Below are 15791 nucleotides of genomic sequence, written 5' to 3' on the forward strand. Positions count from 1 at the left end.
CACATTGTGTGTGGGCAAGCACTGAATCCAATGACCGGGGTAATAATATATCTGTTAAGCGCTTAGAGACATTTGTATTAAGCGCTATATAAAAGCTTAATATTAATATTAATATTAATACACAAAAGGATAGGCACTAATTGACAGAAGGATTGCTTTGTGCATTAACACAGCACCTTTGCAAAATTAACTTTTTTTTCTGGTCTTGACTAGCTTCCTGAAAACTGTTTTAACCTGTGTATGAATTGAACTCTGGAAACCTTCAAATCTCTCCCATGATGAATACAACAGGCCTGATAAAAACCTGATTTAAATCGGTTTCCCGATTTTTTAAATTTTTTCCGATTTTTTCCCCGTTTTTTTTTTCTTCCCGATTTAAAAAAAAAAAAAAAAAAAAAAATCAGATTTTTTTTTTTTTTTTTTTTTTTTTATACCCAGATTTTTTTCTCTTCCCTATGTTATCCTGATTTTCCCGATTTCCTCCTTAGTTTCTCTCTTCTTCCCTATTTTGCCCCCAATTTCTTACTCGAAAGGGGGGAAGGTTGTTAGATGCCATTTTTTCCCCGCGAATCGTCTTCTTTTTTTTTTACTCAAGGGGGGTGTGGTTGAGGGGAAAACAAAAAACCTATTTTTTTTTAGTGCTCACTATCACCCCTGATACAAGGTATTCATTGTGTATACCGGTACATCTTTTTTTAAAATAATTTGTTTTGTATTACCAAAAAACAGACATGTAGAAAACTTTAAAGCTGACATTCTGAGCAAATAAATGTCCATTAATTTGCTACCTACGGCAAGCATATGTTATTTATAAGTTGTTCATTTACATAGTATATCACAAACAAATTCTGACTACTCGATATCCTCAATTGAAATGTCGAAAGTAGCCTCCTCTCTATGCATATAAAATCAGTCACGGAGCTGGTCCACTATTTGTGACATCACGCCCGGGAAAGAGTAATGCTAATAATAATATTGGATTCTTATATAGCTCACGTATCGACCTTGCAAGGTCTTCAAGGCGCTCCAACATTACCCGGCTATGCTAGGCTGTCGATCTCGACGCTCACAGCATTTTAAGGAATTTCTTCCTACCGGTACCCATTTAACACCGGGGTGGGGAGTGACAAATGTACTAGATCAATGTCTTGCCAAAGGACATTATTGCCCAGATGTTCCATAGAAAAGCATTTGCAGAGAGATAAGATTTTCTGCTTATTTTGTTTCGAAGGCTGATAAATCCAATAAAGTCCAATAAATCATAGTTATATGTACAATTCTTTACCTTCCCCCACTATTTTATGGTATTAATATCAATTCCCCTTTTAAGATTTATGACATATACATGCCACCGATGTGCTATTAGTCAATATTTTCACCATTTAATTTTGTTTGTGTGTTGAAATCCTGGCCCCCCACTCAGTGTTTATTTAGGGTACGCGTATGCATGTTCCCTCCTTCTGAAAACAACCCCCTCAGTCCGATGTGTAAAGTCAATACGGGCCGATTTTTGTGTGTTAAAAGCCGATTTTGCTGCGTGAAAAGTACCCCTTTAGCGGACATTTTTGGAACATGCATGCGGTCCCCCTGGGGTTGAAATCCATTTGGTGAGATTGTGCGTGTACGTGCTAGCTAGTTAGCTCGGTATGTAACGTTGATCCGGTCGTTTGCATTTATACTTTTCGCGTTTAGTCTGTTTGCTGTAGCAATAGCTTCATACAGGTACAAATTGACCCCCCCCCCCCCCCTAGTTAACATAGGGTTAAAACAATGAATTTGAACTTGATTCCCCCATCCTCTTTTCAGATAATAATACAATCTATGGAGCAAACATCAGTGCGTCTGAGGTCTTGATCACAAGGCAGATGGAAATCAAGGCTGACATAGATTCGGTTACCGCAACACAGGTATGTTACACATGGTGAAACCCATGAGGGTTAGGTCTAAAGTCTGGAACGCAAAATGCATAATGATGACGATTAAAATAATAATAATTGGATATACGTATATAGTTCATTTAGATGCTGCTTGTAAGTATCGGCTTGCATGGTGATGTAGATATACAGTAGGCTTGCAGGTGCACTATGTGAGAGAGAGAGGGAGGACTGAGGAGTCCTAAAAGGGACTCTCGGTAATCTTTCTTGAGGGTGTGTAGTCATGAAAAGGACTGTTGGTGTAATCTTGAAAAAGACTGTTGGTCATCTTTCTTAGCTTATAGTTCTACGTCTATGCTGGTACTCGTCAAAAGCCTTTTCAGCAACTAAACGAGGATATTGTGGTGTGGTGTCTCTCATAGTGGTCATGATTGATTAGTGCATAGTGCGTATATACAAGTTGTGCAAGTAAAAACAGTTCCTCCTATGATAGGCACTGATGGCTCCCTTGAACTTCTCCACAGAGGGCAGTTCAATGAAGTTGGTAGGGAGCTCATCCCAGTCCCGGAGTGTTCTTGGGAAGAAACTTTGCCTGTAGCTGTCAGAGTTGGAGCTGGGTCTCATGAATCTGTGTCGGTGTTGCTGACGTGTTGAACGGAGTCTTGGTTGGATGTAGTCTGGAATTGGTACTGCGACTAGGTGGTTGATGGCTTTGTAAAGCATGGTTAATCGGGCTTGCCTGCGTCTCTCCTCTAAGGGTTGGAGTGCTAGATCTTCTCTCATTTTGGTGACGCTGGCATCTCGTTGGTAGTTTCCGCATATGAAGCGTACTGCCCTTCTTTGGATTTTCTTAAGCTGGTCAATCTGATTTTGTCTGTATGGATCTCAGACGACGGAGGCATATTCTAGCTGGGAGCGTACCAAGGAGATGTAGGCCTGTTGTTTAATATGCGATGAGCATTTGCTGATGTTTCTTCTTAGGAATCCCAAGGTTCTTCCTGCTTTTGCTGCAACGGCATTGATATGAGGCTTCCAGGATGGAGAGGATGGGTGGCGGGAGTGGCTCAACGTTTCGAACAGGTTGACTATCTGTCATCAGGAGTGGAGAATAGCTGGCGTGCGTGAGCTTAAGTCAACAGGGTGCGGACGTGGGGGAAATATACATGACCGTGAGGGCTTGAGTCATCGGGGAGTGGACATGGGTAATCTGCTTGTCCGTCTGGGCTGGAGTCTCCGGGTTGTGGACTTGGGAGAGTTTCGAATCCATGAGTGGGGTGTGCTGACGGTGAGACGCTGTGTGTGTCCCTGACATAGGCGGTGTTGTAGTCTGCTGTCGTCTGCTGTGCATTGTAGCTGTGAGGCTGGCGGCTGCTTTGAGGGTTCGGCGGGTGGCGGTGGTTGATGTACGGGTGTCTGCAGGGGTGGTGAAGGCTTGGTGGTGGAGGAGGAGTGACCGGGTACTTGTTCATGAGGGGTTTCCAGATGTCGTTGATGTATAATCCTGAGTCTTGGGGCACGGTGTTGTGGCGGTGAATTTTGGCGGCTTCTCAGATTCTGCGTGTATGCCAGTGTTTCATTGTGGAGATGAGATGACTGTCCCATTCCATGATGTGTTCGTGTTGCTAGGCGTGTTTGAGGATGGCGGACTTATCCAAATCGCTGAGTCTCAAGCTGGTTCTGTGCTCCTTGAGTCTTGTTTCCAGATTTCTCCCCGTTTCATCGATGTAGACTTTTCCACATTCGCGTGGTATTTTGTAGACTCCTGCTTTCTTGTGGTTTGGATGCTTGTCTTTGTGGGAGTGGAGCATCGAATGGAGTTTGTTGGAGGAACTGTGTTGAACTTGGATGTCTGCTGCTTGAAAGATACGTTGAATCTTATGAGAGGCTTGACCGATAAAACAACAGTTTGTTTCGGTGGTGTTGCTGCGTGTTGGCTCTATTCAGGGATGGTGATGGCTGCAGGCTTGCTGGCGGGAGTTCCGGACTTTTCCGGACTCTTATGTCTTGGGTATTTGTTGATGGTAGTTAGGGCTGTGGTGACATGCTGGATTTCCTGGTCGAGATGGTCAGCATCCAGAGGTTGGCAGGTCTGCTCTGACTGGACACCACAGTTTATCTTCTGAAATGGAAGAAAAGGACTGTATGGTGGGGAGAACAATCTCCAAGGGCTGGGACAATTGGCGTTGGTTTTCGGCTAAGAATTGTGCATGGGGTAGAAGCCTCACTTTGTTGTTCTCCCGGCGTATGTGACCTGAGCTGGTGGTAAGTGCGTGGAAGGAGGTTCACCAGAAGCTGTTGACAGGAGAAAAACTGTCTTGATCGTAAGGTCTTTAAGAGAAGCTTTATACTCTCAGCTGAAAACCAGGGTGACTGGTCCTGGGTGGATGGTTCCCGGTATCTGGGAGTGTGTTGCTTATCGGTGTGCTAGTGTCGATAGGTTGAGCTTGAGGGGGCAGATAGCTTGTACACTGTCTTGTCTGCTGTATTTGATGCAGTGAACAAGGATTCCAGCATCTTCACATATCACAGGGTGTTTTTGAAGGAGAGCTGCAGCATTTTTCTCTATTTGGAAATGATCAAGAACAAGTGATCTCTGAAGGATGGTCATTCTCGTCGCCTGGGTTCCGCAATCTGCAGTAGCAGGTCTGAGATAAGCTTACGATCTTCAGGTGAGATATTGAGTTTGCCTGCCTCACTTTGGGTACCGGGTAAATAAGTTTGATAAGCCTCGAGTCTCATTGAGCCCCGGGCTGCTGAGTCGACCGTGTGTAACTGTGATTCCATCATGTTAAATTTGGGGAATGGAGGGGGCTTATAAAGCCTTGATGCTGATCTTTTTGCCCTGGCGTCCCCCACTCGGATAGCAGCTTCTGGTATTAGGACGGGGCAGGTTGCAGTATGGTCCCTCTACCACTCAGACTGTTAATGCAAGATATGAAGGGGGCATCAAGCTTGATGCCGGCACACGATTTTGCTCGTTTGCCACTACTTAGGTGAGAATCCAAACAGAAGATTGCTTTAGGAACATTTTGCTGCTGTTCTGCTAGTTGTGCCTTCAGCTGGGGGCAGTTCCGTTGGTTGAAGCAGCTTAATATTAACCTCATCTGTGTCCTTGGGGGGAGGGGGAAACCCTGAACACTTTCACCCGACAGAGAGACAGAGTCACTGGCATTGTATGGAACAGAAGAGGTAGCTCGCTTTCTGCTAGTGCCAGGATAATCAATGTCGCAGAATGTCGAGGAAGAGGCCGAGTCCTTCTATTTCCTGGAGCTGGCCGTAGGTCGATGGTAGCTCAGTTCATAGCTAGACTCGTCATCTAGCTGAATAGAGGTGGCATAACGTGCTATTCCAGGTCGAAAGGATCGAGGAGGGGTAGAGCTAGGGTCTCAGTTTCAGCATGAGTGACCGCCCGGCTGAGTCCCCGGTGAATTCTGGCGGGTCACCATGTGAAGAAATGTATGGCCTGTCGGGCTGGGTTGCCGTCGCTGGTGCAGTGGGTCGTGATTTTGGTACTGTGAAACTCCAAGCAATGGGCTGATTTCTGGACTGAAAAGCCACCTGAAGAGTCTGAAAAAGCCCGCTCGCTGTAGAGGGATCCATGGACATGGTTGGTTGTCTGGGCAATTCTGTTTACGTATTTCTTTCAGAAAATGCGACAGTTTCCTCATATAATTCTTCCTCCGTTATCACGTTTAGCGGGAAATTGCTTGATTGATTTTGGGCAACAACCTCGTCTTCAGCGGGGTTCACAAGTGCCGTAACCTCCATCCCCAGCCGGCTGCTTGTTTTATTTTCATCGTCCCTAGGGACGAGGTGCTAATTTTCGGGAAGATATTTGTGGGGGGGGGGGGATTTCGTGGGAGGAGGCACAGTTTTCACTCCACTCTCACTCCCGATCAGAGATCAGCTCATGGGATTTTGGCTTTGATATCCCCGGGCTAACACATGCGTTCTTGGGATTTGTTTTAGTGTTGGTCTGTCTCTTTTGGACTTTGTGATTGTCTTTTTCACATTGGATGGGGTTTTCTTCCCCTTCTCACTCTTTGGGATGTCCGTCACGTCCATGACCTATCCCTGATAGTGTTTGAAAGTGTAGACATCGTCTTAATTGAAAAGCCGGTGAAAAAACAATAAGATTTGCGGGCACGCCTGATTACATTTGGTATGTACTCTGAGCAGGCGCCCGCAAAGGAAGTGATATTAGGCGCGGGGCGTTATATACTACTGACCGTCTGGGTTTCCTACATCTCACTAAGCTCCATGTAGCTAAGAGAGGATTTCACAAGTCTAACCTATTAAGTGTTCAGTTAAATATGTAGATACAGAGGGCAAATGGGAGGGCAAATGGGAGGGCCCTCGCAAGAAACAGAGTTTTTGTTTGATTGATCGCACTTTCAGAAATTCATAACTTTCTTATTTTTAGCCAGTTTTTTCTTTAAGTTTCACTTATCTGATACTCTCAGTTTTCTGCTTCTATTATAACCAACAAGGTAACCAACTCAATATCAGGGTAGACTTCCCCTTCAAGTACTGGTACATGTATAATATACATGTAAAGAGGAGGTGAGTTGGCTTAGTCTGTATTAAAGCGTCTGCCTGTGGAACCAAAGATCGGTTTGAATACAACCCAGGTGGACGACTGAAGCCTGTTAACGTGCCCCTCCGTTTCATAGATGCAGACTAGGTTGCAGTTGAAAACGCTCTGTCCCTCAGATAAGACGTTAAATGGAGGCCCAGTGTAGAGGAGAATCATCACCTTTGCATGTTTTGAACCCACTGCAATTTTCTTTTAAGAGGAGGTGGTAACCCTAGTGCAGTGGCTCACCTACACAACCCCAATCAGTTATACCGGGAGGAGAGACCCGAAGGTTACAGTGATTCAGGCCACTTTTCCCCACCAGGCAGAGGTGATTCCAAATACTTAATAAAAACAATAATTTAAATTATAATTATCAATATTGCTTTTCATTATCATTTCATTCCAATCATCACAGATAGCAAACAAGTGGCCGTTTGGAGTCAGTTATCTTGAGGCAAACGACGGGGTTATCTATGGAACTCTGGACAATTGTGCTTTTCGATTTAATCCCGATATCAGAGAAGGTAAATCAAGTAAATACAACCAAAACCTAGAATTCCCAAGGGAGGTAAGGAAAGTGGTCTTTATAGGCAGGTGGTCTTTCTCAGTTTCATACAATGTAGTTTTTTTGCAGTACATAGCCTTCCATTATGTTGTTTCATTACTTTGTTTCTAATATTTGATACATATCCCTGAATGTTTGTCTCACCTGCATAGCAAAAGCGAGACATAGGCACCGCTTCCGGTGACGGCAGCAGCGGCGGCGTCAACATCAAAAACTTAACCTGAGTTTAAGTTTTTGAATTTTTAATATTATTTTGAAAGTATAAGTTCTTATTCAATGTAACTTACACTAAAAGTATCCCCAATCATGTGAGTAGAATTTCAGGTCACTAAGTCAGGGTCATTTCAGGTCAACAACTTTTACTATGTTGTGGCATCAACATCAAAAACTTTTTTGAATAAGAATAATTTTGAAAGCATTATAGAGATATAAAGACTGCTTTGAGAGGCCCAGATGTTCAAACACATAAACCAATGGGTATCGCAGCCAAATTTTACTATTTTCATGGTAACCAGAATTTTGAGGGATCTCATTCTTGGACTATTAACCGTTTATGTCATTTTACGTTTCTTTACGGGAATGGCGTATATCACGACTCCAGTTTCGACCAATCAGATGGTTGGATTTCTAAAGAAAGGAATATAAACATTCCTATTCCATGAAACTTGAACATAAGGGTTATCAATGCTGCTTGTAAGTGTCGGCTTGTCAGTAGACTTGGATTATGTTTTCACAACTTAATATGAGAATTGTAAATCAACTTTTGTTATTTGTTCATATTTCATGAAAGTTATCAATCTTGGTGCAAATAATAGTAAATAATTTTTCTGATGACTCTTAGTCAATATTTATTTCAAAATGCTGATTATATTCAGAGGATTTCATTTTGGGGGTCTGCTTATGGGCCACCCTGCCTATATAAATAATGTCCCAACCTCAATTTTTCATCATATCGAATTGCATAATGCAGGTGAGACCGCCAAGAGCGTTTTTCTTGTTATATCCTCTCTCTCTCTTTCTCCATCACACACAGTAAACTCACATTTACATGTTTGCTCGCTAGGTGCCTCGTCTGTTCCAGACATTTGCATCAATGCTTTCAATATACTTCTATCTCTGGTACATTGTAATGTGATGTTACTTCTGTTACCAGTCAGCACAATGAACTTATCCATGTACTTGATGCGTTGTCTCTCTCTACTTCTCTTTCCCTCAATTTGTCTCTGTCAGTATCCTGTTTTCTGTGCATTCTCTTCCCATAGTAGGCCCAACAAACCAAATTTTTCTCTTCTTATGATGTTAACCCTAAAAACACAGGCTATTTGAACCTTTAAAACACTGGGGGGGGGGGTTTCTAAAAGGGCACCCCCCCCCTAAGATCTTGGCAACCAAAACTCTGGTCGACTCAAATTTGCCATGGTGATAGAAGTCCATAAGATCCACAATATTGTATAGTTAAAATATTTGTTTTAAATTAGAATATGCTACATGTATTAGAGCTAATTAATAACCGGTATGCAAAAAATGTTTTTTTTTAGTATTTTTCTTTATATATGGTGATTCTTATGGGGAAAAAAACTGTTCATGGTACGATATACATGCTAAGATTATATTTACAAAATCTCTGATTAAAAAATAAGGTTATTGATATGATAATTATCCAACTTATGAATAATTATGATGTCATATTCTATCATGAACACATGTTTTTGGTGATAATTTCATGTGAAGTCGTGAAAGACATGTTTACTTCCTTACACTGTATGTTGGAGTGCTGGGGAGTGGTTCAGAAAGACTAAGATCGACTTTAAGTTGGACTTAACTATGCCAGGCAGTTTATGCCACTGTTTGTTTTCACCATTATGATCTTTAGATAGTATTCTTTCCTTCAATAATGAATTATCAAAAAATGTAAGTTCTGTAGATTTGTGACCATGATTTGTACGTCCCTTCAGAGACCAATGCCAGTAAATGGTGAGAGCAAACAGTGGCATGAACGGCCTTCCATAGTTTAGTCCAACTTAAAATTGATCTTAGTCTTTGTGAAACATCCCCCCTGATTTATTTGTCTTTTGTATAGTTTGTCATTTGATCAATATGATGCATACATTGTTGTAATTACTTATTGTAATTAGTACTAGTTAATTATGCAAATATGAAAGTTTGAAAAATTTTCACTTTTTTCCACTTATTTTTATTTTCAATTGACATAATCATGTACACATGAATTAACTGTATTACACTTACAGTTCATGTGAAAAGATGGGTATAAAACTGCAAGATAAAAGGTGCATCAAAAAAACCTCTGTATGATATATGGAAGAATTAAAACAAACAACAAATATAATAAAAACTAAATTCAGTGACACACGATCACACCCAGACTGTTGACCCGGTTTGCGCAAATTTGGTATCAAAAGATGCGCAAGACTCTAAGGAAAAAAGTCATGAAGTGGCAACGTAAAATATGTAAACATTACAAAGTAATCATGAAAATAGAGGGGTGGAGGCCTGAATCAGCCCCCACCTCTTCCAGTCTTTTTAGGGTTAAGTTTGTCTATCGGACTTTCGGTCAAAGGAAGTTTGACCTTGGTCCCTCAGGCATAGATTTGAGCTGTCACTCAGTGACCAAGTGACTATAGAGAGATGGCTATTTCTTTCATGTCATTATGCATCTGTCTTCATCCTGCAGATTTGAAGATCCTTGATCGATCACCAAATGTGGACAATTTCACCTTCCCTACCATGGTTAGTGATGCCAAAATCCAAATCTTCAAACTCTTCGAAGGACCCGATGGCTCTGATATAAATGCAACCTTCTCGGGGGGATTGGAGAATCACGATTGCAGTCAGCAAGTCCTGAAGTCCACCGGGGCAGGAAAGAGGGAATTCCTACATGTCCTTTGTGAGATAGAGGCCCTCAGCAAGAATATTGATGGCATTATCACCGTTTCCAGCCCCATGGAAAGCATCAGTGACCTCAAGGTTACTGTAATCGTTGTTAAAGACGATTCAGGTTAGTTTCTTTGTATTTTACTTGATACTGTATTTGTAGGGTGTTGTTAGATGATGTGTCAAATGCAAAAATGCAATCATCACCAACAGTAGAACAATTCAAACAGAGTTTGAAGACTAAAATTAAATGCTTTCTTGTACTCAGACTGACACTCCTGGCAACTTGCATATATTAGATACGAAGGCTTACCCAGGGAGGGTATTTCAAAGTGCTCTGTATCCAGTGGAGAGTTTTTATATAATAATAATAATAATAATAGTGCCTACTTGTAAAGCGCACAGGTCCACCTTTCGGTGCTCATGGCAACTCTTATTATCATTCTACCTTTTACTAGTAATATATATATATATATATATATATATATATATACCGCATACAAAGATTCTTAGCCTCTGATTGGCCAAAACTGCAGGCATAAAAATTTGCTACTGAATGCTGGCTAGTATTGAGTTGTCATAGTACTACTTGCATGCACTTTGCAAAGTTAGACAGACGCAGTGCTCTTTGGCAGGTAAAATTTTAATTGACTCTTCAAAGAAATTCAAATAAGTACATTTTCACAGGCATATTTTGTTAAAATATCTCTTTTGGAATTTGACACTGTGGATGCCGTAATGAAATGAATATTGCCTGCTTATTAATACTACAGCTTCTTGGTGATCTTCAGACCGCACTATGCACAGTTCAGGGTACAGTCTCGAGATCACCTTGGGCAGTGTTTTAACAGTGCCCCTCAAAGCATGTGTATTTGTATAATGTACAATATTAAAAAGCTCTTACAGATACAAAGTTGAGATTGGTCCAAAGCATGTCACATGATATCGATTGCGAGGATAGTAATTTGCATATTTGATCTTGTCACTTTTCGATGTTATATTGACCACCCAGACAAATGAGTATATTTTGCGTCATACCATATCCATGCAACCCTGCAAGCACTAGCGCGTACCTGTTGTTTGCATTGTCTCAGCCACATGCATTTGAACTTGAAGGCTGGACAGCTTGGGCTCAAGACACAAAGAGGGCACAAGATCGCAATCATCCTCGATTTTATATAACAAAATGTAATCATTGTACAAACTCTTTCTGATGTAACAGATATTGAATGGTAGGATGTGTAATGTAATATTTTTGGACTGCACAGGAGTTACATTTTCCCTTAACGGTTTTTTGAAAATTTATATACCCCCTGGGGAAAATATAACTTCCTTTTGCAGTCCAAAAAATGTTATATTTAATAAACACCCTCCTTGTCAATCTGTATATTATTCGTCCATCATTTAGATGTAGCTGTTTGGGGAGTTTAAAATTTCTGTAACATGTTTTCATATACAGAACTGACATTTTGTAGGACTAAAAAAAAGTTGCTTTCATCTGTGCATGTGACGTGTACATGTCAACAGTAATTAATTCGGTCATTACATTTTGCCACTCTATTAAGAATTTCAATCTCTCTTCTGAATATCAAAATATACAGTGTATTTTGTTTTTTGTTCCTGCCCTACAATCGCGAACTCCCTACCAGTACACAATGCCACAAGATTTTGGAGACCTTTCTTAATTATTATATTACTTCCCCCCTTTATACATGTAGGAGTAGCAGAAGTGGACCCTGAGGAAGTTAACAAGTATGACAAAGATATGGCTGAGTATAGATACAGTTTCCGCCAGTGGCTAGGTAATCATGTGGTAAGTAAGAATTAATTTGTTTTCTTTGTCCCTGTTAGATTATCCAACACATATTAAATATCATTGTTCTAAAGTGTACCAATCACTCAAAATATATTGCTCTGGATGTTGAGGGTTCATTGAGCTTCAAATATTACTGCAATAAATTTGAAGTTCAATACACTCTCAATTAATGTTAAAGTGACTTGTATTAAAGTAGACTAGTCACTGCTCCTGTACGTAAATATTAATAATTGAATGATACACGCCAATAAAACTAAAACAACAACAACAATGGCTCACATACATTGTAGAGTATAGCCTACATGAAACCTGAGCCCGATATGGAATTGTGCACAGGGTTTTATGGCTGTTAAGTGTTTAGCCCATAAAATGTAGGAAATTTTTTTGAGGTTAACTTTATACATTCTGACTTTCAAAACATTTTTTAAGGTGATTCGTACTCTCAGGTTCACAGCCATCACCTTGTTTAACATTTCTTTAATTTATTGGCATTATATATTATTATTATCATTTTTACCGGTGTAATCGTCATTCTTGGTGACATCATCATTATCCTCATAAATCTCATCGTAATTATCATCATGAAAACCGTCATTGGTATAATCTCCGTCGTCATCACCACTGCCACCATTTATCCACCATTACCATTAGTAATCATCGTCATCAATAACCATCTTCCTCTTAATTTTTTGTTAGAGTGACAGAAAAACTGGCAAGAAGTTTAATGAACTGTCAAATGGCAATGTTCAAATATTGTGAGGTTTTTTAAGACAATACCATTCTACCGGTACTTGTATTTTCTATAAAAATGATCAGTCTAGTTGAAAATCACATGCTTCAATAAAAAGCATTAAGACTGGTACATGTACATGTATGTGTGCATTGGTCTTGAAAGTACTCTTCCATGCAACCCATCAAATATTCCATTTTCCTTTTGAGTACCGGTAATAGGTGTAAGAGTGCTCAGAAAGTATTTTTTTCTCACATTACATTGCACTACATGTATGTCAATTCTTCCTCATGGAAATGAAAATAATAGTCTAAAGCAAAAAGTGACTATATTTTGCTTTGACCAGCAATGAGCATTGGTCTGAATCACATTTTGGTTAAAGATAAACTCCAGTTCTGGTAAAAAAAAAAAAAAAATTAATTCTCACAGAATCGAACAAAACTTACACTGAATGTTCAAGATTACAAATAAATGACATGTGCCAAACAATTTTGGAAGAAAATGTATACTGGCTGAGTAATGAGCATAGAAAGACAAGGAAATCAAGGTAGTACTTGCCCCGACACCATGTGCGTTGTCCCATATATAACTTTCTGTGTACAGTGCTTGTTACTTTACCAAGACTCGGTCAAATTTATTATGATTTTGATGACTCCAGAACCTTGCAGTGCATACCAATACTTACTGTACATGCTACATGATCAACTATTTCTGATCCTTTCCACACCTTTTCTTTCACAATCATGCAATCGCATTACCAGTACTAAAGTTTATCTTTAATATTGAAGCAGAAACTATAATCCCCCAAACTTTTGCAAATTTCGCACCTGTATGTTATGTAGGTATGTAATATTATATACACGTACTATGTATTGCTCGTCATACCATTGAATGCACAGAAACCAGCAATCAATCAGCATCCATATATCTTTATACATGTTTTATTTTCAAAACTAGTAATAGCATTATCTAAAGATTTTTTAGACATAGAAGATAAAAGTGATATACCGGTACATATACCCGGTACAGATTTTTTAGATTGACTTACGCTGTTTGAAAATGAAGTCTTATGTAGTATGAACAAACATATAAACACATATGTCTTCTTGGTTGCTATATATTCTTTGTTTTGTTTTTATTTCTGCATTTTCAAAATAGAACATAATCATATACATAAAGTAACTATTATTTCTTCATTATACATAATCATACATTTTTAAGTACATTAAATAAGATGCATACAAACACAAATATTTTTCAATGAAAAAAGATAAATTACAGAAAACGCAGGAGACCACCATATGATTTATATATGATATTTCAGTACAAAGTACACAAAAAAAGCCAAAGTCAGGCAATGGCTGCAATGCATTATAATAAAAAGAATTATTGATTGATTGATCGATCTGGTTCAGATCGGCTTTGCAAAAGTTTGCGATAGTCGCAAAATAGAATAATTGTGACTCAAAATTTGTGCAATTCACAGAAATTAGTTGCAATGAAAACTTACGTCAACTTTTAAACAATCCATATGTATTTTATAAGGAAAGCTTTGTTATGTTTTTCTCACAGAATTGCCCTGATGGAATTAAGGATACCTGCCCAGCTGCCAGTTCTCCAGGGTGTTTGTAAGCACTGTGTTGCAGAGGCGTCAAAATATTCTGTGGCGAGTTTACAAGTCAACTCATTACAAATCACTCTTGCAGTGAAATGTGAATGAAAAGTGGTTCTTCAAATACTTAATTCTTTGTATGCATCTTGGTATACTAGTGCTGTATTAATCTTTCTTTTTTTAAAACCTGATACTAAAAGGTTTAGTATGCAAAGTGCTGGGGCAATTGTCCTGCTTTCCGACACTTGATCTTGATGATAGAACCCTGGTGTACATGCATTCCCATGTACAGTTACCAACTAAATTATTCATGCTCTTTTTTGATACCAAGTTATGTAAAAATTTTATTGTGAATTATTGATTTGTCCCAATTTATGTTTCTTGAGAATATGACATGTAAAGTTTACATCTAAGAGTAATCAAGAAAGGCTCTTATTCAACCAGTCTACCTTTCATTCTTGAGTTACGAAAAACACAAAAAATATCAATTTTACCAGAAGTACCGGTATGAATATTTAGTCGTTAGCTGTACAAGTAATACAGGTAAATGCCTAGGGTGGAGTGTCCTAACATTTTGCCATTTGATATTAGGGTCTGAATGTCTGAATTGGTTCTTCTTATCATGCTATCTCCAGAAGAAAAGTTGTTTTTTCTTACATTCATCATAATCATTGGCATAATCATTATTAAATACAATTAGAAGTTCTCTCATTTAGAAATCACCTGTTAAAGATAAACTTGAGTTCTGGTAAATAAATAAAATAAATTCTTACAGAATCCAATGAAAATTACACTGAATGTTCAAAATTACATGTGCCATAACAATTTTGGTAGAAAATGTATAGTGGCTGAGTAATGAGCATAGAAAATAAAGGAAATCTGGGTATTAGTAGGCCCGACACCATATGCTAAACACAGGTCACTATGTGCCAATGGGAGTTGTGGTTTTTATCGCCCGATAATTTCTTTGTAAGTGTTTTTATTTCACTGGTTTAAACAACTAATTAACTGCAGGATAAGTAATCCAGAATAAATGATAGTAATTTTCTCTCAAAATACGATTCCCATACCAGAGCCCAAGATTAGCTTTAAGACCAAGAAGGGTTTTAACTCATTACCTACAGAGCTAATGTACTTCTGGCTCTGATCAGACTACATACGGAACTGATCCAAATGTGTGCTATTGCTACTCAATATGTAAGATATGTGATTTTTATATTGAAAGATTGAATGATATGATCTGTGGCAAGAGGGGCAAAGCCTTTTTTATTCCTTGCCTTGTGCACTTTTTTTGTCTTGTAAATTAGGTATATGTATAGTAACTTGAATCAGTTCACTTCTCGAAAAAGCACATTATGCGGTCAATCCTACTTTAGTGACCACCTGTATAGAAAGACCACCTGTCTATGAAGACCACATTTCTTGTATCTCTAGAACATGATTTTCATTGATACTTGTTAAAGATCACCTACCTATAAAGACCATTTTCTTGTTTCTCCCTTGGATGGTCTTTTTATACAGGTTTCACTGTATTGAAACTGCAACAAGGTTACAAGCCGCTATTATAAAGTCCATATTGATTTTTACGGGGGGGGGGGGGGTACATAATTGTTTGATAATGTTTTCACTGGTGTTTGTAATCAAATATCTTTAGTGCAACATCACACACGGGTGATAAATCCAAAAGAAATTTAGGCAATATTTGTACAAGAATGTTACCTTA

The 15791-nt window shown here is 39.1% G+C and overlaps 1 protein-coding gene across 3 annotated transcripts in view; it reads left to right on the forward strand.

The window, feature by feature from the left end:
• The window catches only part of LOC592594 (semaphorin-2A), a 33032-nt gene extending 18147 nt beyond the window's left edge, over positions 1–14885 (forward strand). For all 3 annotated transcript variants that reach the window (XM_030976550.1, XM_030976548.1, XM_030976551.1), the window contains exons 13-17: positions 1807–1907; positions 6869–6977; positions 9711–10034; positions 11629–11723; positions 14029–14885. In XM_030976550.1, coding sequence (XP_030832410.1) covers positions 1807–1907; positions 6869–6977; positions 9711–10034; positions 11629–11723; positions 14029–14088 — 689 coding nt within the window. In that variant the 3' untranslated portion in view covers positions 14089–14885. The remainder of the gene's footprint in view (positions 1–1806; positions 1908–6868; positions 6978–9710; positions 10035–11628; positions 11724–14028) is intronic.
• Positions 14886–15791: the final 906 nt, after the last annotated feature.

The sequence above is a fragment of the Strongylocentrotus purpuratus genome, unplaced genomic scaffold, assembly GCF_000002235.5.
Source record: "Strongylocentrotus purpuratus isolate Spur 01 unplaced genomic scaffold, Spur_5.0 spur5_scaffold_9, whole genome shotgun sequence".
NCBI lineage: Eukaryota > Metazoa > Echinodermata > Echinoidea > Camarodonta > Strongylocentrotidae > Strongylocentrotus > Strongylocentrotus purpuratus.